At 37.7% G+C, this 22100-nt stretch overlaps 2 protein-coding genes across 2 annotated transcripts in view; one reads left to right on the top strand and one right to left on the bottom strand.

The window, feature by feature from the left end:
• LOC131431285 (angiotensin-converting enzyme-like) lies at positions 1 to 2863 on the bottom strand. Its single transcript, XM_058596900.1, has 10 exons — positions 2681 to 2863; positions 2254 to 2595; positions 1953 to 2172; positions 1751 to 1894; positions 1473 to 1693; positions 1274 to 1416; positions 864 to 1215; positions 451 to 806; positions 215 to 387; positions 1 to 152 (listed from the first exon to the last, which is right to left on the bottom strand). Exons 2-10 carry the CDS (start codon positions 2554 to 2556, stop codon positions 109 to 111), a joined length of 1956 nt encoding a protein of 651 aa, XP_058452883.1. The 5' UTR covers positions 2557 to 2595; positions 2681 to 2863; the 3' UTR covers positions 1 to 108.
• A 4649-nt stretch (positions 2864 to 7512) lies between these two features.
• LOC131431283 (centaurin-gamma-1A) overlaps positions 7513 to 22100 on the top strand; it is a 378759-nt gene continuing 364171 nt past the window's right edge. The window contains exon 1 of the mRNA XM_058596897.1: positions 7513 to 8796. Coding sequence (XP_058452880.1) covers positions 8610 to 8796 — 187 coding nt within the window. The 5' untranslated portion in view covers positions 7513 to 8609. The remainder of the gene's footprint in view (positions 8797 to 22100) is intronic.

Raw genomic sequence — 22100 nt, 5'->3', positions numbered from 1 at the left:
TCTAATCCCAATTGAGTTTTTTAACATTTATTTGTAAAAAAATAACACGCAATTAATAAAAAGTCAATTCTAAAATAACTGTGTTCGTTGATGAAAGTCCAGCTGGAATCATTTTCTACCATGCATAAAATCGAACTTGCTAGTAATGCATTCTGAAAAGAACAACAATCAGAGCTCAAACTTTTTTTCGAATGTGAAATTTCCCGGTACTCACTGTCGGATTCAGTCCAACCAACGTGTGCTCCAAGTCGCTTGTTTTCCTGGCTCAGCCAATCATACAGCGGCTTGAAGTACTCCAAGATGGCGTCGGCGTTCATTTTACGTTCTCCCGTCAGTATCTCCATCGCGTCCGGCCATGGTTTTGAACCCCCAAGGGAAAGCATTTCCCTGTAATATTTCAGCAGTTTGTTATTTTATAGTTACCAGTTATTAAACAGATTAGCCAATTACTTCAATTTATTTCCCGCCTCCGTGCTTTGATAGATGTCGCAATTGTTCAGTGTTTTCTCTGGATCACCAGGAACGTACTCCCCGGCTAGTTTGCAAGCGGCTTTGTGGAACTGGAATTGGATTACGTAGGAAACGAAATAGCGGAGATATTCGACGTCAGCCGAAACGTGGTACTTGGCTGGGGGATCAAAGTCCTGCTCTGTGCGTACGACCGGAGGCTCAACCCCGGAGAATTGGTTACGCAACTGCCAAAAGCGACAATTGTACTCTCCCGGTTTGATCTCACCCCGGAAGATGCTCCATCGGTATTTATCCATGGTGTAAGCAAACGGAAGGAAAACCAACTTAGTGACACCCTACAAGATATTAGGTTAGGAAAAGTCAATATTTTGATAACTTAGGATAACTTTTACCGATTGGTAGAATTGATTGATCTTCACTTGTTCGTCTTCCTCGTAGTCATTCAGCAATCCGACCCGTTTCAGATGTTTTGGTGTTGACACCGACAGCGAAAGAACATCACCTACGGCTTCGTGGAAACCCGGATTTGCTCCGCTACGGTATTCGATCGGTTGATGTTGATATTGAAGATAGTACTGGATATGACCAAGCTCGTGATGAACGACGAAGAATTCACGCATGTTAACCCGAGTGCACTGCTTAATGCGAACGTCATCCGTTGCGAAAAAGTCCCAAGCGCTGGCATGGCATACCAGATCCCGTCCGTCCGTTGGTTTCTCAAGGATGCTTTTGTCCCAGAATGTTCTGGAAATATTCAGGAATTTTAATATCAGACACATAACACATCGTAGCCAGAACTCACTGCGGTAGTTTTGTCATATTCAGAGATTGGAAGAAATCATCTCCCATCTGAAACATTTTTATCGGAGTGTAGCCTTGTTTCACCATTTCTTCGGTCACGTCCAAGAGTTTCTTCTCCGGGAAGGGAGTCGTAAAGTTGACAATCTGAAAAATTGAGCCTATTTAAACCTGTTTGATTCAACAAAGAGGTAGGAAATTACATTATCCCATGTTTGTCCCCACATATTTCCGAGTAGATGTATTGGAATCGGTCCTTTGGCGGAAACCACATTGGATCCATATTTTTCTCGCAGTTTAAAACGAACGTACGCATGAATTTGCTCATATAGCGGTCGAATCTTGGTGATCACATCCTGCACCTGCTGTTCGAAGGTCGGATCGTCGTACTCTGCTAGCCACACATCAGCTCCGTTGTTAAAACCTATTGAATACCGTCATGGTTACAAACGATCATGGCGTTAGGGTCCAGAAAACCTACCATTTAGTTTAGCTGACTCCTTATTCAGTTCAACATACTTCTGGAATGACGCTTTCGAAGGCTTTCCGGCTTTATCGTGCCACTTTACCCAGTAGTATTCCAACTCCTCCGGATCTTGACTGGTGGCGAAAATTTCCGTCAGCTCTAAAACATTCAATCGAACAATGGCGGAAAGTTCACGGTTTTATATTTTGTTTCTTACCAGGATCCAACGTCAGATGACAGTTGGTTTTATCCTTGTACGAGCAAATCTTCACTTTCGCGTAGTTCGATTCCATACTGGAGACGGCGGCAAACAGTTCCTTGAACTGATTCTCCGGCAAAGCGGCATAGTCCAACTTCGTCAATTCCTTGAAACGACGCTTCAAATCTTCATCTCGGAACGTCCGATAGTCATGATGACGCAGATCTTGAGCAACAAACTGGATAAAAACGAAAACAATAGATTACCATGGTGTGCCATTCTATTCAGGTGTCCGCAATGGCGGCTGATCCGCCATTACCTTTGCGACGGCAGCAAATTCGGTTGCTGCTTTGACTTTTTGCATCAGGTTCGGCTCGGTTATGTTGGACGCGTAGGCCCAGGCTGCATGAGCTTGCTTGGCTTTTGCCTCCTGGTAGTGCTTTTCACATCGTTCTACCAGTACTTTAGCCTTCTGTTCTGCATCCGTCCGCAGCTCGTTGGATGAAGACGACGCCGGCGACGGTGATGTCGACGAGGGTGACGCCACTCGACGAACGACGCCCGCTTGCAGAGTACCGATCGCGAGAAACACGATCAAAATAGTGATGAAATACGGTGACATGCTGTTTTTAGGGTCATTGGATAGTCTTTGACAAATGATCTACGGCAACATGAATAGAGAATTACTGTTCTTTATCAGGTAGGTAATTTTATAACCAGAAACAACTGATAACGGTACTACTTACAACATTAGCGCGTTCGAATGGGATGTGATCTTCTTCGATGCCGGCTTAGAACTAAACTCTGAAGCAGTTCGAAGAATAGGCCAATAGAGGATTTCGATGTTTTAGTACGAAATTGAATACAAGTATTAGTATGTGCCAAACGTTTCCTTGTCGAAGAAACCCTTGAACTGCTTCTGCTTAAAAAATTTAGTAATTTTTTCAAATTGAAAAAATATATGTCAAGGCAATACAACTAAAGAAAAGAATTTTTGTTCCCGCCTACTAAGTTGGAGAATCGTACTGATTAGTTCGACAGTAACCCCATAGCAAACACAAATTATAATTCGGAATACTCTGATGAAATTTCGACTCGACTCGAGTGTACTTTAATGAATTTTCTTCTCAACTAGTAATCCTTTAATGAATTTTCTTCTCAACTAGACAGAAAATTTCGTCTCCATAGAGACTCTCTGTTTATTATTTAATATGCTGAGTGCGAAGAAATTTGATTCGATCGGTTCTGAAGAAGCCATAGACCAGATAATTAAATTAAAATAAGTCGGATTATGCTACAGAGATCGCGAATTGCTCAATGGCGTCGGCTCTAAGAGAGTAAGACTTTTCAATTTATCATTGACTCAAATACTGTTGGGGAAATATCTACAGAATCTCGGCGATCAACTTTTTTTTTTAAACGACAGACTATCAGTTGATCAAAAAAACTTTATAGCTTATTGATTATTTAGCGACTAAGACCTTTAGTCCAGAACATGTTGTGAAATATGCAGAACTCGTTAATGTTTCAAGCAAAAGTGAAAAACGAAAAACGAAAGATGTGTACGACAGGCTGAATTATCTTTCCTAGATTGCGATGGGCTCTACAATAACGAATACTACACGGAAAAGCCAGCGATCGTAAAACAACTAAAATATTAGTTCTTTTTCTGAATTTTGTTTGTTAAAATTTGGCACAACTAATCGATTGTTTTTTTTAACTAGAATGTTATTTTTGATTTATCGTGCTGGCCGTTTAGCATAACACCCAGCAAAGACACGCACCACAAACAAGTAATGAAACGTTGAAGTTGAGCAATGACATACACCCTAAGAGGAAAATGAAACGTTTCAATGAGGTGTCACTCGTGCAACTGAGCGTTGACGCATTCCCAGCAAAGTTACCTGTATGTATGAAAGCAAAAAGTGTCTCAGTTGTTTTAACCAATTATTTAGTTATTTGAACTTAAAACACCTATGGCAAGTTTTTTTCGGGAGGCTGCTAATCGTTCACCGCTTGAACATCGAACTTTTGCAAAGTAGCTGCTTATTGCTTTATCACTAAACTCACAGATGATATCGAAATGCAACAATAGATTATAATTCACCAGCAAATGTACACAGGGCATTAAAAAATGTTTCCTCCACTTGTAGAATGGCTCGCTGGAAATACTTTTTTGATTTTGTTTTCAAGAATGTTGCTGATAAGCTTAATGCCAGAGATGCACTTTCAAAAAAATACAAATACTATCATTTTAGTTTAGCAGTAATTTTTGAGCGTTAAGCGTTTCTAGTTGCATTGACATAAACTGTACGAAAATACATTACTCGCAGATGAAATTAAAACATTTATACTGTAGGAATATCTATTCAGTACATGAAAAACTTGGTTTTACAATTAACTCTTATATTTTTCTGCATACTTTCACTTACACTTACACTTACATGGTCACTACATTCATTGCTTCATTATTTTATTATCGTGACTTTAAAATTAAATTCATTCGTCACGTTATGGTCACTACATAACTGACATAAATGACGTTCATTGCCATTGAAAAATTTCAGTATGAAAGGTTTCTGTTGAAATAAAAAAGATTTTTGTTTCGCGTTTTGTTGTCTTCGTTCTCCGCCAAGGGACAGCATTTGAACCAGAATAGTTATGACAAAATAAACAGATATGTTAGTTGAATCAATAACATTTTAATTAAAACAACCAGGGCGTTTCTGCTTAGAATTGCAATTGAAAAAAAAGCAAGAATCTTAGTCTAAAACTTTTTCGTTTTTCTGAAAACGGCTTCAGAAAAATTATTTTAGTTTCAGCTTAATTCCACTAACACATTTGATTATGGACGCACACTTTCCTACATGGATTTTCTTTTGCAGAAATTATTGTGAGATAAAGATTTACCTTCTTTTAGAAATTCCGCAAAATAGGAACCTACAATTTAGCACGCGAAATGCAATGGATATGGACTAAAAACTATTTATTTTTTCAGAAAACTGCTTTTTTAACAGAAAATATTTAGTTATGTTTATTTTGTGTGGCGCGATCTTATACAAATGCATTGAAGCAGTGTAGCCAACTTTTTTTATTGTGGAATTAGAATCTACATTCATAAAATGTAATGCCTGCTGGAGATAGAGATATTAAATTTCAGCTCCAGCGGGCTTTTCCCTGCTCCCAAAAAAATAATAATAATAAAAAAAATTTCCATCAAACATTGGTGAAAAATTGATCAAAACTGATATTTCATCCAAAAAGTTAGGTTTAACATTCATTAGAGAATAAACCGTTGCTAAAACAGAATGTTTGAAACTCAATCGTTCAAGCCACTTTGATAAACTGTTTGCACTGTAGCACTGTAATAACATACGTTCCAAATAAAATGTACGTAATACACAAATTTCCAACACAAGTGAACTTGGTTTACATTTGATCCTTAACTGGGTTTTTGCAGGATCCCAGTGAATTTTGTCGAGCCGCATTGACTAGCATATAATACAGAATCAACATGACAATTTGGCACTATTTGCATCAACCCCCACTGAGAAAGCGGTTAGATCTTGTTGGGCGTTAAGCGTTTGTTGAACAACATACTGAACGAAATACTCGCATATACTTTGCAGGAACGGTATGTTGTTGTTTTCTTTCCTACAAAAATAATGTGAAAATTGGACTTTTTCTTCATATAAAAGTATAATGTGTTGTTATTCTACGCGAACTCGAATTCTACAGGTGCGTAGTGTATATTTGAAAAAAATGTAGTTGGAAACTTCCAAAATGCTCCAGTGAAACTAGTTTAACTGGGTTTCAACTCCTCATATTAAAATTGGTTCAACAATGGACCTCTGTCTGCCGGGTTTGTTGCTTTTTTATACCAAGGCCTCCTCCCTACGTTTTGTTGATTTTTTTTCCCATTTTAACATTATGGTAGTTTTTCACCTCAAAATTGGAAGAAAATTTAGCGTAAGATCGCGTAAAATCAATTTCATCATTGATTTCAGATAATTCTACGCCGATTTTGAGGAATGCTCTGTTACCGCCTTACTTTTTAATACACTGAAGTCTTTTTTATGCGAATTTACGTACCGCATACAATAAACCGCATGAAAAAACCGCATAACTCTGAAAATTCGCATAAAAAAAACCGCATAACTCTGAAACTTCGCATAAAAAAACCGCATTACTCTGAAAATTCGCATAAAAAAGTCGCGTAAAAAAACCGCATAAAAAAAGATCCCAGTGTATTAGTATACGGAAGTTTCACTACATATCCTTTAAATGATGCTTTATAATGTTTAAATAAATTTGCTTAATCTCTTTCTCTGTAAAAAATTACAAAAAAGTGTTTTTTGATTCAAATTATCCCTCGAGGAACCGATTTAATACTATCAAATTATGAAATCAGGATGATTGATTTCGTCGGTTGTTAAGTCGAGTTCTCATAGGTTCAACAATTTTTAAATTCGTTAGTTTTAAAGTCGGTAAAATCACCTGACCAAATCCGATTTAGTCTGAGGGATAATCGGGTATGCTTTCTTCAAAACCGAAAATCTAGTGAAAACAGATGTTTCGATTGAAGAGCGGTAAATAAACGCTAGAATGATTGTTAGTTTAGCACACTTGTGACCGTTTGACAGCCGTATCTATGCATAGTGGTCCCAATCATATCAAAATACACGTTTTGGGAGAGATATGTGAACATATTATTTAGGCAAGTAAATGTGGCTTGTCTCAAGCGCCAAAGCCATGCAAAAGTTGGCCGAATTAACAATTTTGCATTTTTTTGTAGCCAAACAAATTCATATAGCAACGTTTCAAACATTTTTTATTCAAACGTATACAAAATAGAAAGCACAGATAACTGCCAATTTAAAATGCCTATCCGTTACTGCCGTTAGCCGTCGATTCACCACACAGCTCGTATAGTTTCCCGCAGGGCACATGATTCACTCTCGCGCGAGCAGTATTTTTTAACCATTCTCTTTTGCGTCCCATTCTTCTGACATTCGAAACATCAAACCATTCTGTTTATGCTTTTATTTTGGTTCGCTCCTCCTGCTGATAGATACGGAGTGAGTGTGCGTGAGAATCGGAGGCACGATTGTGTACCTGGTTATCCTGTGTTGGTGCACTGCTTGAACGAAAACACCCGCATACACGAGTCCCGTTTTTTCATGTCGCAATCTTCTTCCCTTTTGCATACACTTTACAACTCACGGTTCCGTGTGTCGGTTCGTATACTATCAGACGCGCGGTTGCCAGAATCATTGAATATTGAAAACAACGATTGTTTACTATCATCATTTGCTTCTATTTTCACTGAAAATCAATCTTTAATCATGTCTCGTGTTTTTGGATAACAACCAATAAACCAAGTGTGAACATATACGTTGAAGAGGAATTCTCTAGATTCGCTTCCGGTGAACACAAAACCTATCTGTTAAAAATTAAGCCTTCAGTTTTTACTATGTGACATTTAAACTTTATCATAACCGTCCAGTCGGCAACCCTTCCCGGTACTGCGAAGTTGAATGGTGAGCTTGCGGACAGCATAGAAGCGATGCATGTTGGTAGTAGAGTTGGAAGCAGCTTTTGAAGTGTACGCATATTTCGGATCGTTCCGTGTTTCGGTTCCTGGCATCGGTGATGTTTTTCCATTCCGTCGATGTCACCGTGTAATCATCGTCTCAGCCGTGGTCACCGTCGCAATCTTTGAATGGGGCGCAACCTTTGCAGTGTATAATACGTTCTGTTTGCCAGTGCTAATCGTTCAAAACGGGAAAACGTCGCAGAAAAGTGTGTCAATCGTGCAATTTGCGTTCGATTTCGCTCTATTTGTGTGCTATTGTTCGTCGGAAGTGCTACAGTGTGCTGCTGACGGAGGAACTACGACGGGATGTTCTATTAGGTGTGCTGAAAATCTTTGGTGAAGCCTTTCGTGCTACAGAAGAGGTGCCGTTGTTTTGCGGAAGAGTGCATAGCATCGCACAGGTGAAGCGAGTGAGCGAGATAGATCGACAGCAAGCAAAAGGAAGATTTACCCCCACAGCAGCCGTAGCGTGAGGAAAGTGTTGTGGGTTAGAGCAAAGGGACAATATTTTGTCAATGTTTTTCTTTGCTGCTGTTGCTATCAACATGGTTCATGTTGATAGGGTTCCTTTAATTGCAACATATTGGTGAGGTCAACCCTTAAAAAGCCTACGACCGAACCAGTGCTTGGATCCTTCAAGAAGTAATGATTAATGGCATTCGTTCGTCACAGTACTTCAATACTCTTTTATGCAGTTCGATATGCAAATTGAGTCAAGCAACAAAATAATCTGAAAATTCAATAGGCAAACTAAACAGTTGGTTTGCGATGGCTAAGCGCAAAAGTGAGAAGAAAATCTGTCTGTGATTTGTTGTCAAATGTTCGAATAAATCAAGTCATCAGTGCGCGGAAGATTTGTGTCATTGGATTTTGTTTAGGTGCGCGCTGCTCAAATCAGTTCCGTGCGTTTGTGTGTTTGTGTCAGTCGGTGCATTTGTGTGTTGATTGGCGGTGGTGGAGTGAAGCCCGACGAAGCTGCCGAGTAAAACGGAATCGAAACAAAACAACAACAACGAATAAAACGAGTGTCGCGAGTGGTGCTGCAACAGCCGTTCGCTGTCTGCTGGATCGAGGAAGCGATGGCCAACAACAACAGCTCCCGGTCGCATCTGCAGTCTCTGTTCAACAACTCGCTGGCCATCCGCCAGGAGATACAGAGATTCGAAAGTGTCCACCCGTCGATCTACGCCATTTACCATCTGATCGACCTGTTGGACGACAGTCAGGTGGCGTCACAGATCCGCGATCATGTCGTCTGCATTGAAGGTAGGTCCGGCCGGCCACGGTGCGGCTAGTCGAGGTTTGGGTGAATCTATTTTAAATTTTCGATCGGTCTGTCACTGCTGCATGCCTGTGTCGGGTTGCTAAAAATATTGAAACAATATTGAGTACATTATTTAATTTGATGCTGTTAAAAGCCAATGGTTTAAAGATAGACGTTGCCATCAAACTGTTTTCATTTCTGTAAAAGAAATTGGTAGAAAACGCCAATTCTTTCGGATTTCCCTTTCCGTCAAGTTTGCTTGTCATCATAACTCAAACATTTTCGATATGAACATTGGAAGGGTTAAGCCAAGGAGGCGCTTTCCATACCCGACAGTGGTTGCTTGGATTCTTCGGGTGATTGTCCTTATGAAGGACCCTGGTTCTCGATTGACTTCATTAGGTTTCGTTTATGAGTTTCAAGCATTTTCACTGCATAAAATTTCTACGTAAAAAATCAATGAAAAGATAAATCCCCGTTCCAAAAGTCACCTCGAAACATTCACTTTTACCGGACATTCGGCGGTGCGGATGATGAAATCGGAATTGTTTCCCAACCAGGAACGTTTCCTTTGAATACACACCGCAAAATTGGGCTTTATCCGAGAGAATTCATTACCAACAATTGAAATACTTTTCCGTCTTTGTCCAGTTTAGGTGTTTTTTCCAAGCACTAAGCAGAGGTTTCGAGTCTGTAGAACCGTATTGGTCGTGTTTTCAGGACGTTGGTGCGGATTTCGCGCGAATATAAAGAAACATCGTTTCACATCTGTGAATCATTTGTTCAAGACCTGTTTTAATACACCTAGTGGTGTAATGATGCCTTTCTCATGTACATATAATATTGTGGTATTCTATTCAAAAAATTTCTCTTCGATTTTTGGAAGAAACCAAGAGATTGTTTGTGCATTAACTAGTATGACATACAGAATAAAACAGTGCATTGATTGCGTAGGTCATCCTTAAGAAAACGAAGTGGGTTCTCTATTATATGCACTTCCGGCACCGGAACCCGAGAACCGGTATAATCAAAGTCGGTTCGTACGGCCACCAACTAACATGACATACAAACTCAACTAGTACGCACTCTAAATGACGATTTAAATGTTTGTTGCATCCAAAAATATGCAGTAATTTTTGGTAGGACCATAAGACCTTTCAATTGACCCTAAGATTGGGAATAACGGTTAAGAGTCCAGTTTAGAAAAATTTTTAGGTCGGATCCGGATGAAATTCAGGAATTCCGTATGGGACCGTAAGACCTTATATTTGAATCTTAGTTTGTGGAAATCTGTCAAGCCATCGCTGAGAAAAGTGAGTGAGATCCATTTTGGTATATATGACCACTATTTCCGGTACTTCCGGAACGGGATACCGAGAACCAGGATAGCCGGAATCGGTTTGTTTAGTTGCCTACTGATAATGACTATCGATTTGTGTAATTTTGAAACCAGTTTAGAAATTTTATTAAGTTTTTTGTTCCGCCGGTTTAAGTGACGGTGTACAATATTGAACACACTTTACCCTATAACTCCGGAACTGGAAGTCGGATCCGGATGAAATTCAGGAATTCCGTATGGGACCACGAAACCTTTCATTTGAATCTAAGTTTGTCAAAATCGGTTCAGTTATCTCCGAGAAAACCTAGTGAGATTAGTTGACACATACACACAAACATACACACACACACACACACACACACACACACACACACACACACACACACACACACACACACACACACACACACACACACACACATACACACATACACACACACACACACACACACACACACACACACACACACACACACACACACACACACACACACACACACACACACACACACACATACACATACACACACACCCTCCGGGCCAATTTTCACTAGTCGGTTTTTCAAGTGATTGCATAACCTTTCTATGTGAGAAAGGCAAAAAAAGTTTAAAACTAAAGACTAAAGACGCGTAAATTCGGAAATCCGCGTAAAAAAACCTCACAATGGAATAATTTTTTTATGAATAGTTTCTTAGAAATACATGAAACGTCCAGATCTGGCGGGATCTCGAAAAAATAACATTTTTTGTGAAAATCGACTTTGGGACTTAGAGAATATGAGACCTCGTAACTTCGAAAATCTGCGTAGAAAAAACCGCAAAATAGAAGAATCTGGTGTAATCACAAAAAAAAATTGTACAAATCGACTTAGGAAGATAGAAAAAAATTGAGATTTCCGAAATCGAAAATTTTTTGTATGCCAAATGTCTTAGAACACATGAAAAGTCAAGGTCTGGTGCATTTTTTTAAATCGAAAATTGTCGAAAAGTGTCAGAGAGTTGACTTAACAAAATTGAAATAACACCACACTTCTACGTTTCATGCATTTCTAAGACAAAACAAGAAAACCTCGCAACTTCGGAAATCCACATAAAAAAGCTTCGTAGAAAACGCGTTAAAAGTACCTCAGTGTACACCGATTTCTCAGCTGCGTTCGACAAAATCAATCATCACATAACGATCTTCATGTTAAGTAGACTGGGATTTATTGGATAATCTTTGAACAGGCTTCGACCATATCTAACTGGTCGTGAAATGATACTGAAAATATAAGACTATACAACCTCACAATTTGCTGTTACCTTTAGAGTCCCTCAAGGAAGTCACCTTGGACCGTTTATATTTTTATTGTATCTCAACGATCCAAATGTTTCGATCAAGTGGAATAAAACTATCGTTCACCGATGACTTTAAAATATTTCATATAATCAAAGCTGCAGCTGACTCAGGGTTCAAAATAATTAGTGTAACATCAACAAAATAGTTTGAAATGCCTTTAAATGCTCCGTCATCTCTTTTAGTCACAAAAAGTCTGTATTCAAGTTCGACTATGATATTTCTCAAACTATACTCGAACGCGCATCGTCTGCTAAGGACCTTGTTCTTCCATGTTCCATGTAAAATTTCAAGGAGTACATAGTGTTTACTATCTCCAAAGCCTCTAAACTATTAGGATTTATTTTCAGCGTTACTAAAAAAAATCTATGATGTACATTGCTTGTAAGCGCGATTCAACCTAAATTTGTCCGATTCGCTCTCCGATATCTTCCATGGAGATATCCTTATTTCGATTTTCCATCTGTCCGTCGCGAAGGCGAACGTTTGTAAGGCTTGTTTTGTGGCAGACCTACATCAGTCGCAAATTGCCATTTCAGCAGAAATGTTACCGATTGCTCTGAGCTATTGCAATTGTTACAATTAGACATTCGACATTTTTAATCTTCGATCCTATATTTTCTTCGGATTCTCTATATTAGAACCAATTATGAATATAACGACCCCATTGACTGCGTGTGCCGCATATTTAACAAATGTTTCAATTCTTTCGGCTTTCATTTATCACGTAATGTTATCAATGTTATCGTTCCTCATGTTATTGTCTCATTAGATTTAATTATTATGGAAGTACAAGATTTAAGGAAGTGTATAATTTGGATGATTGTAATCTGTTCATGCAGAAGATGAGGAGGTTTCATGTCTACTGGAAACAAGTTTGGCAGAAAATAAGTCCAGCACACTTTGCCCTGCTCCAAATAAAAGAATAGAATATGAGAAGGAAGAGAAAAACATCAGAGTAAAATTCGACAACAAGAGAAGGCACTGTCTCAGAAAACAAAAGCTAAACAGAAGGCGATAAACAATTGAAACTGGAATTATGAAGATTAAATCAGACCATCCTGATGTGATCTACCTCAAAATTCTTCTTACCTATAAGAAAAAGCTTGCCGAGTAAGAAGATCTTGAAACAAAAAAAAAGTCTTCGCAGAAATCTGTTTAACAATTTTACCATGCGCGGGTGGTTTTTGGAAATTTTCGATGGAAATTTTGAAAAATTTGACAAAACCAAAAACATACAGACCTTTGAAATACTTTTTTCTATCTACAGGGTGAAAATGGCTGGAAAATTCGGAGGATTTTCCGAGTCTTATCATAAATAGCTCTGAAAAATGAGTGTTTTTGTGACCTTTCACAATTATCTGGAAAAATAATCCGATGACATAAATTTTTTTTCAAGGAGTAATAGTAATAGTGGACCGAGAGAAACATGAAATTTAAACTCGTAAAGCATAAAGACTGACTCCGAAAAAAATCGATTTGGTTCCGATGAATTCTCGAACATTTCTTCGAAAAACACTAATCACATTTTGGACACTTTTTTAACTAATGACTGTCCCAGAAAATATGGACGCACCTAGTTTTTAGTGAAAATAATACAGAACAGTCAGATTTTTTGCTATCATATTGTTAATATAAAACTAGTATAAAAAAGTTCTTCAATAGATTCAGTGCAGCATTGTTGGCGAAAAGTTTTGACACTTTTTTTCCAACCGTTTTCAATTTGTTAAATGTTTTCGGCTGTCTAGACATGCTTCCTATTATGTGCCTTTGTTAATGCCCGAAATTCTTCAATTGGACGAATTTGTTGACAATTTTTGGGGACCCTGTCTTTTAGAACGTTTTTGGTGGCACACTACCATTGATTTTGCGTGATTGTAAGAAGCAATATTTGGTCAGAAGACAGTCGGATCTTTCTATCTTTCGAATCATAGATATATTTTGTAAAAATAATTGTAAACAATCTATATTTCGCGGTGGTTCGAAGTAATTGTGGTGAAGGGTTGCAAAATTTTACCGCAGTTACAAAAAATTTCCCAGACCATCTCACCAATTTTTTGTGTTTGAATTGATGTCTCGGATTGCCAGAGTATTTGAAAATTTTGATTCTCTTCACTCCTTCCGTGGCCCAATGATTTGTAACCTAATTCCACATAGGCTTCATCGTTTGTGGTTATACAGTTCGAGGTCTTAGCAAGCATAGCATCGCTATAAAAGTTTTTTTACACATTTTCCAAACAAATTTACTGATTCTCAATGATTACGAAATAGAAGCGGCTTTCGATTATCTGGGACAGTCTTTAATATAGAATACCATTACTTGAGTCAACATTTTATTTGACAATCGTTTTTCATGTAGGACGAAAAAATTAACACGTGAAACATCAAAGACGACAAATTAATGATGTACAATTGGGAAAAATACGTCGAAAGGGTCGATCAAGTAAACGATGATATCGACCATTAAGGAGGTTAGCTAGTGATACTGCTATTTTTAAGTCTGTTAATACAAAATAATTGCTGTATTTCGTATCTTTTTTGATACATTTAAACAGTATACTAAGGTCTTTTTTTATGCGGTTTTTTATGCGACTTATTTATGCGAATTTTTAGAGTTATGCGGTTTTTTTATGCGAAGTTTCAGAGTAATGCGGTTTTTTTAATGCGAATTTTCAGAGTTATGCGGTTTTTTATACGAATTTTCAAAGTTATGCGGTACGTAAACTCGCATAAAAAAGACTTCAGTGTATTTGGAATTTTTTTGAACTCATTGCCCAGAATATTTTTGGAGATACTTCGATAAACGGAAACACTTTAAAAAAATAGGTTCCACTTCTGGCTGCTTTGAATGTCCGAAATCAAAAACCATACACCATTTCATTCGAGTGATTTGATACTCTGTTCGGAGCAAGAAAAAAGAGTGTGAAAACATTTTTTGGAAAGTTTCAAACAGATTTTTTTTACCTTTCTCATATAGAAAGGTTATGTTCTCACTGTAAAAATCGACTTTCGAGAAAAAAAAATTTCGTGTGACTTATTTTTGCAAATCAAATATCATGTTGTGAAATTAACGATTCTTGCTAACAAATTGTTAGCTTCAGTGCTAAATGTTAGAATATAAAAAAATGTGATACTAAAACTATGCTGACAGCGGAATAAGTGTTGGACTATTTGTACTGGTGACACTAAAGGAGTAACAAGATAAGTTGTCTTTCATTATATACTTGGTTTAGCATTGGTTTGAAACCTGAAGTAAAGCTTCTAGGATAAATACCGGACCGTTTCTAAGAAGTTGTCAGTGACATCACATGCGTCTTCCGTTGGGAGGTAGCTGAGTTGTTTTTCACACAACCATATAAGGTATTGGTTAAAGTACACCCATATCTCACTTTGGAACTGCTTCAGTGGGTCCGAGAAGTGTGGTATCCAGAAATACTTGCTTTATTTTAAAATTCTTTAAATTCTTCATTGGTTAAAAGTTTGCACAAAACCCTTGTGCCCGTGATTGGGTAAATTTCTCTGGCTCTGAGTTTCGTTTTATGAGCTAGTAATCATGCGTATAGATTTTTTGATTTCACGTTCTGTTGAGTACTTAAATAGCAACATTCATTTTATTTCGGGTGGATGTTTTGAGTCGTATGTAGGGAGCTACAGAGAAATCATCAGAAGAAAGTACTTATCTACCGTGTTTCGAGAAAAGAGAAAGTTCAACACATCATGTGTTAAAATTTTAAAGAATTCTTGGTAGCCTAGCTAGCTAGGGCAAAAAGCATATGATAATATTATTAGGACGTTTATTAACAGTTATGTTGCATGTGAAAATGCAGAGAAGTACCCTACCGCAATGATATGCAAAAATTCTCTGAAAAAAGTCTATTGAAGAACTAGTTTATATTAGTTTTTCGAAAAAAAGACTTTGAACAGCTTCCGGTTCTGGCTTTTTCTATCGCAATCGCTTTGTCTTAAGAACAAATTTTTGATTTAATAACAAATATTCAGACCAACCAGACTTTTTATAGTGCCAATTTGGTCAAGTTGTTGTTCCTCCAAGAAGAAAATATTCCTAAGTATTCAGAATAAAATTCTGGAATTGATCTTGAGGCGTCCTTCCTGGTTTAGAACAAATGAGTTGCACAGAATAACAAATAAAACCATTGGATGTATTGTGACATAGTATTATAAGCGATTTCCGACAAAAATCGATTCAATCTCCAGTCGAATCGTTTCGCTTTTTGTATTAGTTAGCAAGTTAGTATATAAGTTCCTTTTGGGTTATTACACATTACAAATAAGTTTACAATAGGGGCTGGGGTCCACTAGGAAATTGATAGTACCTATGACCTCTCTCCGGACAGTACCAGCCTAGATGCCGTGTGGAATCCGGCGAAAAAAAAAATGAACCAAGAATAGATTCACTGTGTTCCTGCTTCCATATTGTAAAAGGCGACAATTGCAGGAGTTTCTTTTTCCTTTCAGTTATCAGATATTTTCAACGTTTCACTTCTGATTACTCTATTTTACTAAATTGTCTGTTCATTCAACCTATCAAATTCCGTCTAGCTTCGGAGAAAAGTTTTATTTGGAATGTTTTCTTCTTCCATGTTATTGATTGTCTTTCAGGATTATAAATTGAATGATAAAAATCAACTATTGCGCAAATCCGTTGATATTACAAAGTTAATAACAGAGATAACATATATCGGTATATTGAATACATAGTAAAAATACTTGATATTAATTATTTTTACGTTTCGTCTTTGACTCATCAGTGCAGAGCAGTTCAAATTGAACTGCTTAGTGCTAAACTCGGCAGTTCAATTTGAACCGCTAAGCAGACGTAAAGTTTCTGCTACTTACAGAACACTTTTTGTTTTGCAACGAAGTGCAATGTCTTTTCTGACGTGCCGAACGAAAACGTGTTTTCGACTATTTCTGGCCGATGCAGGTATGGTCATTTAGAGGTTAGCCAAATTTTGTGCTGGGGCACATAACCGTTTTCATTATTTTTACGTTTCGTCTTTGACTCATCAGTGCAGAGCAGTTCAAATTGAACTGCTTAGTGCTAAACTCGAAAAAAATAATGAAAACGGTTATGTGCCCTAGCACAAAATTTGGCTAACCCCTAAATGACCATACCTGCATCGGCCAGAAATAGTCGAAAACACGTTTTCGTTCGGCACGTCAGAAGAGACATTGCACTTCGTTGCAAAACAAAAAGTGTTCTGTAAGTAGCAGAAACTTTACGTCTGCTTAGCGTTTCAAATTGAACTGCCGAGTTTAGCACTAAGCAGTTCAATTTGGAATAATTGAAAAATTGACTAGTAAAAATTGAAAATGTTTACCTTTCGTATTTGACCCATCAGTGCATAACAGTTTATGTTGAACGGTTATGCCACCTAGCAGCTCAACATAAACTGCTAAGCAGACGTAAAGTTTCTGCTATTTGCAGAACACTTTTTTGTTTAGCACCGAAGTGCAATGTCTACACTAACGTCTCGAACGAAGTAAAAATTGTCAAATGTATGTGTCATATTATCTCACTAGGTTCTGTCGGAGATGGCTGAACCGATTTTGACAAACTTAGGTTCGAATGAAAACTCTTGTGGTACCACACGGAATTCCTGAATTTCATCCCGATCCGAATTCTGGTTCTGGAATTATAGGGTAAAGTAGCCTAAAAACTACATCAATCGGTAGTCATTATCAGTAGATTATTCCCGGTTTCCTATTAACGACCAGAGATAGTAGTTATATACTCAAAAATAAATCTTACTTCTTTTTTAGACATAGCAGAACCGATATTCCCAGGTTCAAATGAATGGTTTGACGTAACAAAAATCGTATTATTTCTTCAAAATTTTAATAAAAATGTTAGTTGATGGTCATAAAAAACGGCTTCGATCATACCGGTGCCCGGGTGGAACTTACTTTGTTTTCGCATAGATGGCCTAACCGATTAACCGATAAATTTAACTTTACGTCTACTTAGCGGTTTATGAATGATTTACATAAGGTGAAGTTAGCAGTTCAACTTAAACTGCTAATGCACTGATGAGTTGAAGCCGGAACGAAATAATAAGAAAATTCAATAAAATTGAGCAGCAATTTCTTCTACTTTACGGAATTGTCTATTAGTTGATGATTTTGAAAACTCAATGTTCCATATCGGTTCAGGGTCTCCGGTTACGGAAGTACCTGAAGCTGTGATCAAAAACACCATATTGAACAATTCAGATTTCTCAGATATGATTAAACAAATTTTAGTTCCAAATAAAAGTCTTTATTATGAATTGAAATGCTATTGAAATGATGTAAATTTGACGATGCAAAACACGTTACAAAACTTCAAAACTGGTCCCCAAGCTGTTAAATTCTGATGGTTTTGTTAATTTATGTCCGAACGAACGGATTTTGGCTATACCGGTTTCGAAAGTACCGGAGTATATTTGACAATGAAGCATGCATCAAGTTACATCAATCTCATATACCAAAGGTCATATGATTAGGGCAGTTTTTTTAGATTTTTTAATAGGTATGTAATTCAAAGTACATAAACATGGTAATTTTTTCTACTCAAACCAGTGATTAAAAGCGACTTACAAACTGAAAAGAAGGTCTTACGAATGATAATCGTTTAATGTTTTAGTACTAGGCTCGTAAATTTTGCACTCAAACTCGTTCCACCGATTTTCCGTGTAGTAAAACAACAACCAACTGTGTGTAGAGCTGTTGCTTCACTAATTCGACCTGTCACTTCAAAATAATCGTTCTGCCAACTCCAATCGTGCCTCGTTTTCCCACGAGCCCCATCAAAGCGCTGCAACCGTGGTCAAGTACCGTTTTCCCAAATGGTTTTTCGGAGCAAGTAGGGAACCATCGATTAACGCAGCCCACTGAACCGCACCGCACCAAGGAAAACCAAATATCAAAGAGGCCAAAACAAAAAGATAAACAACCCAAAATTTTCCCACCAAACCCACCGACCCAGCAGACCCCACAGCACAGCTGATTAACGCACATCAAACGTCGCACAGCAGCGGGCAGCGGGCATTGATCGACAGAGAACTGAAATAAAAAAAAATAAACCCTCGCACATCCGACCGCATCGAATCGTGATACAATGACGAATAAACAATTTTTCGGGGGAAATTGTTATGAAACATGACTTTTACACTCAATTTCACTGTGGCCGGAGATCAGCCGGTGTTCGTTCGGTGGAGATTAGTTGGAGTACCAGACTGCTCATGGTTTCAGGTTTGGAAGTTCGCCGATGGAACTGACTGCATACTGACCGACCCAGCGGCTATTAATAATCGTTATGTTAATTTTGCTCGAATTGAAACTCAACCGGCCACCATCCGATCCGTTAAATGGTTGCCTGGAGAGCGGTATTTTAGACTGTTTGGGGCGTCTTTTTGTTGGTAAATCGTTGCCAGCTTCTAATCAACAGTTGGCGTGGATGTGTGGATTCGGGTGAAGGGAAATGAGTGTGCGACGCCGCGCCAAAAATGAAAGTTTGACTACCGGAATTCGACGGACGGTTCTGTGTGTTTATTCGATTTTTTTTTTTGGTGTGAGATCTTTTGATGATGCAGTGCATCGTTAGGAGTTATTTTATGTTTATTGCTTAACTTTGGTTGATGTCACGAGGAAAGCAGTACCCGTTTGTATCGATCTCTTCTTCACAGTTCCCCGGTAGCACTCTACGAAAATTGGATTTCTTCACCTCGACTCATTTGCGATTGTTGTCTCCTGCACAGTAACGATGGCTGAGCTGAGCTTTGAATACCTTCAGTTGCATCATATGATATCTATAAGCTACTTAGTTGACCGCCGTTGCGTATGCAACACTCGCACTTATGCGTAATTTTCCGATACGAGTATCGTTTCGCAATACAAATCCTACTGCAAATGTTGTGGTTGAAGAGGCATGGCATTCGCAGAACGGTTCCATTCGACAATCGGATCAGAAAAGCGAGTAGGTGTTAACAATCGGACCTAGTAAAATTGTCGCAAAAAAATAGCTACTGTTTTTCCTTTAATCCTCAATAATTACAGTACTCTCTTACACTGCTGGTATTACTTCGACGTTATATTGCAATTTATTTTTCATCTGCAGTATTTACTTACTTTCTTCTGTATTATTATTTTAAGTTAAAACATTAGGCTGAAAAAGTTAGGCTCTACTCTGTTAAATTAGTTTTGAACGAAATACGGTTTAATATTCTGAAATTGTGACGATTTCATTCGAATACTCGAAAAGTAATTCACTTATATTTCAAAATCGACCAGTCGTAAGTCGTTTAAACTTGTACATAGGTATCTATATGTAGCAATTTCAGGTATTGTTTTGATTCAGGAATCATTTGCCTGTCTGTGTGTACAGTAAACAATGTCCACGCTAATAGTTGCCCCAGTAAAACATTTCAAGAATATTCTGTGAAATTTTCAAACCTATTGGAACGAAACTCTGGAAGTTATGGACCTTTATCGATGGCTATTTCATTCTGCGAAGAAGCAAGAGCTCGGCGCACAGGCCCAAGATTTCTACTTCGATAGACTTCAAAACTTGACAAAACATTCTTGAAATGTTTCATTAAAACGAATTATAAAACAAAAACGTGCTTAATCCACCTAGCAGTGAGATGATACCTTTTTTATCAATCCGCATGTGTTTTTGCATGAATATTCTTCGGTGTTTCAGTTTTCATGACATTATTCTAATGTCCGTCGTTTTAAGTGGCTATTTGAGATTTAAATCACTCATTACTCTGTAATGTCGAAACTGCAAATCGGATCGAATATGAATATAAAAGTGTAACAATCGATTAAACATTCCATGATATGTCGAAGTAATTTCCACTTTAGAGTTTAGAGTAATTTAAGGTACTTCCAGAGCCGGTATCCAGGAACCAGCATAACCCAAACCGATTCGTATGGCCATATGACACATAAATTGCAATATTTTTTAGTCCAACTTTAAAGCTTTTCGGGATTGTCATCTTCTATATCGCTTTAAATTTTAAAAATTCATCATCCTGTAATTCCAGAATCGGACGTCAGAATTGGATAAAATTGGATTTATTTTAATTTGAACTTTTGTTTCTGAAACTCGATTTGGCTTTTTCTGAGAAAACGATTAAGCTTTGAGAAACGATTCGATACTGGAACCGGAATTCGAAATTCGGTGTAGCCGAAATCAGACAATATGAAATGTGAAATAGACATTTTTATACTAATCAATTTAACACATGGATCAATAAGTCCCGAGACTAAAGCAGCGATGGCGCTCGTAGTAAACCAGTAACCACGTCTTTCTAGAGTACCTAGTACTTCTAGAGTTCTTTGCTTTAAACGGGTCAAAATTTTAAGTCGATCCGACCAGAAACAGCTGAGTTATCGAGGTTGGAGTAAAGTCGTTTTGTTGTTTGTTTAAAAAATGGAAAAAAACCGAGTTTCGTGTTTTGATAAAACATTGTTTTTTAATGGGTAAAAACACCGTGCAAGCGAAACAATGGATTGAAAAATGTTATTCGGACTCTTGTCCATCAAAAGTAACGATTTGTCGGTAGTTCGCCGAGTTTAAACGTGGTCGTACCGACACAAATGACGCGGAACGCTCGGGTAGACCTGTGGTAGCCGTTACACCGGAAAATGTGAGTGAAGTGACAAAAATTATAATGAAAGATCGTGAAGTGAAGCTCCTTGAGATTGCTGAGATGACACAGATATCACATGGAAGTGTATTTACTATCCTTCATGAAAAATTGAGCATGAAAATGGTTTTTTCCAAGTGGGTGCCGCGATTGCTTTCGATGGAACAAAATGCACCCTGTCACAAGTCGATGAAAACAATGGCGAAATTGAACGAATTGGGCTTTGATCTGCTTCCCCACCCGCCATACTCGCCAGATTTAGCCACCAGTGACTACTGGCTCTTTGCTGATTTAAAAAAAAAATGCTCCAGGGAAAAAGATTTGGCTCAAATGAGGAGGTCATCGCTGAAACTGAAGCTTATTTTGAAGCGAAAGATAATTTTTTTTATAAACATGGTATTGAAAAATTGGAAAAACGTTGGAACCATTGTATCACCCTAAAAGGTGATTATGTTGATGAATGAAAAAGAATTTTGCAAAAAAAATGTTGTTTCCATTGTTAGTCTCGGGACTTATTGATCCATGTGTTATACTAATCTTCGAAACCGGAAGTTGGATCTGAAAAACAAGATGTTTTATAGAATCTAAAAACTTTTCATTTGAATCTTAGATGATTCTTAGATTTTATTTGAATCTTAGATCGGTTCAGCCATCTACGAGAAAAATTAATTGCATTATTTTAATTTCGTTTCACATATCATCCTGTAGTTCCGGAACCAGGGGTCGGAACCAAACATAATTCAGGAACCTTGTTTGGGAGTATACCACTTCTCATACAAATCCGATTTTGTAGAAAACGATTGAGTCATCTCCGAAAAAAATTGAGTGAAATTATTTGTCACACACGCATTTGCTAATCTCGACGAACTGATTCGAATGGTATATGGCTGTTATGTTCTTCCAGCATTCAATTGTAAGTAGTTTAAAACAATATAATTATGGAATTGCTTTCAACATATGTCATATTTTTACATA

This window comes from Malaya genurostris, chromosome 2 (assembly GCF_030247185.1).
Source record: "Malaya genurostris strain Urasoe2022 chromosome 2, Malgen_1.1, whole genome shotgun sequence".
Lineage (NCBI taxonomy): Eukaryota > Metazoa > Arthropoda > Insecta > Diptera > Culicidae > Malaya > Malaya genurostris.
The sequence above is the reverse complement of the archived record's forward strand: the minus strand, read 5'-3'. Positions and strand labels throughout refer to the sequence as shown.

Excerpts from the sequence above, each read along its gene's own strand:
- LOC131431285 (XM_058596900.1), bottom strand. The coding sequence starts at position 2,556 with ATGTCACCGTATTTCATCACTATTTTGATCGTGTTTCTCGCGATCGGT. Across the intron at positions 1,694-1,750 it reads GGAGTCAGCTAAACTAAATG|GTTTTAACAACGGAGCTGAT; the intron begins GTAGGTTTTCTG and ends GGTATTCAATAG. Across the intron at positions 807-863 it reads TCAATCAATTCTACCAATCG|GGTGTCACTAAGTTGGTTTT; the intron begins GTAAAAGTTATC and ends AATATCTTGTAG.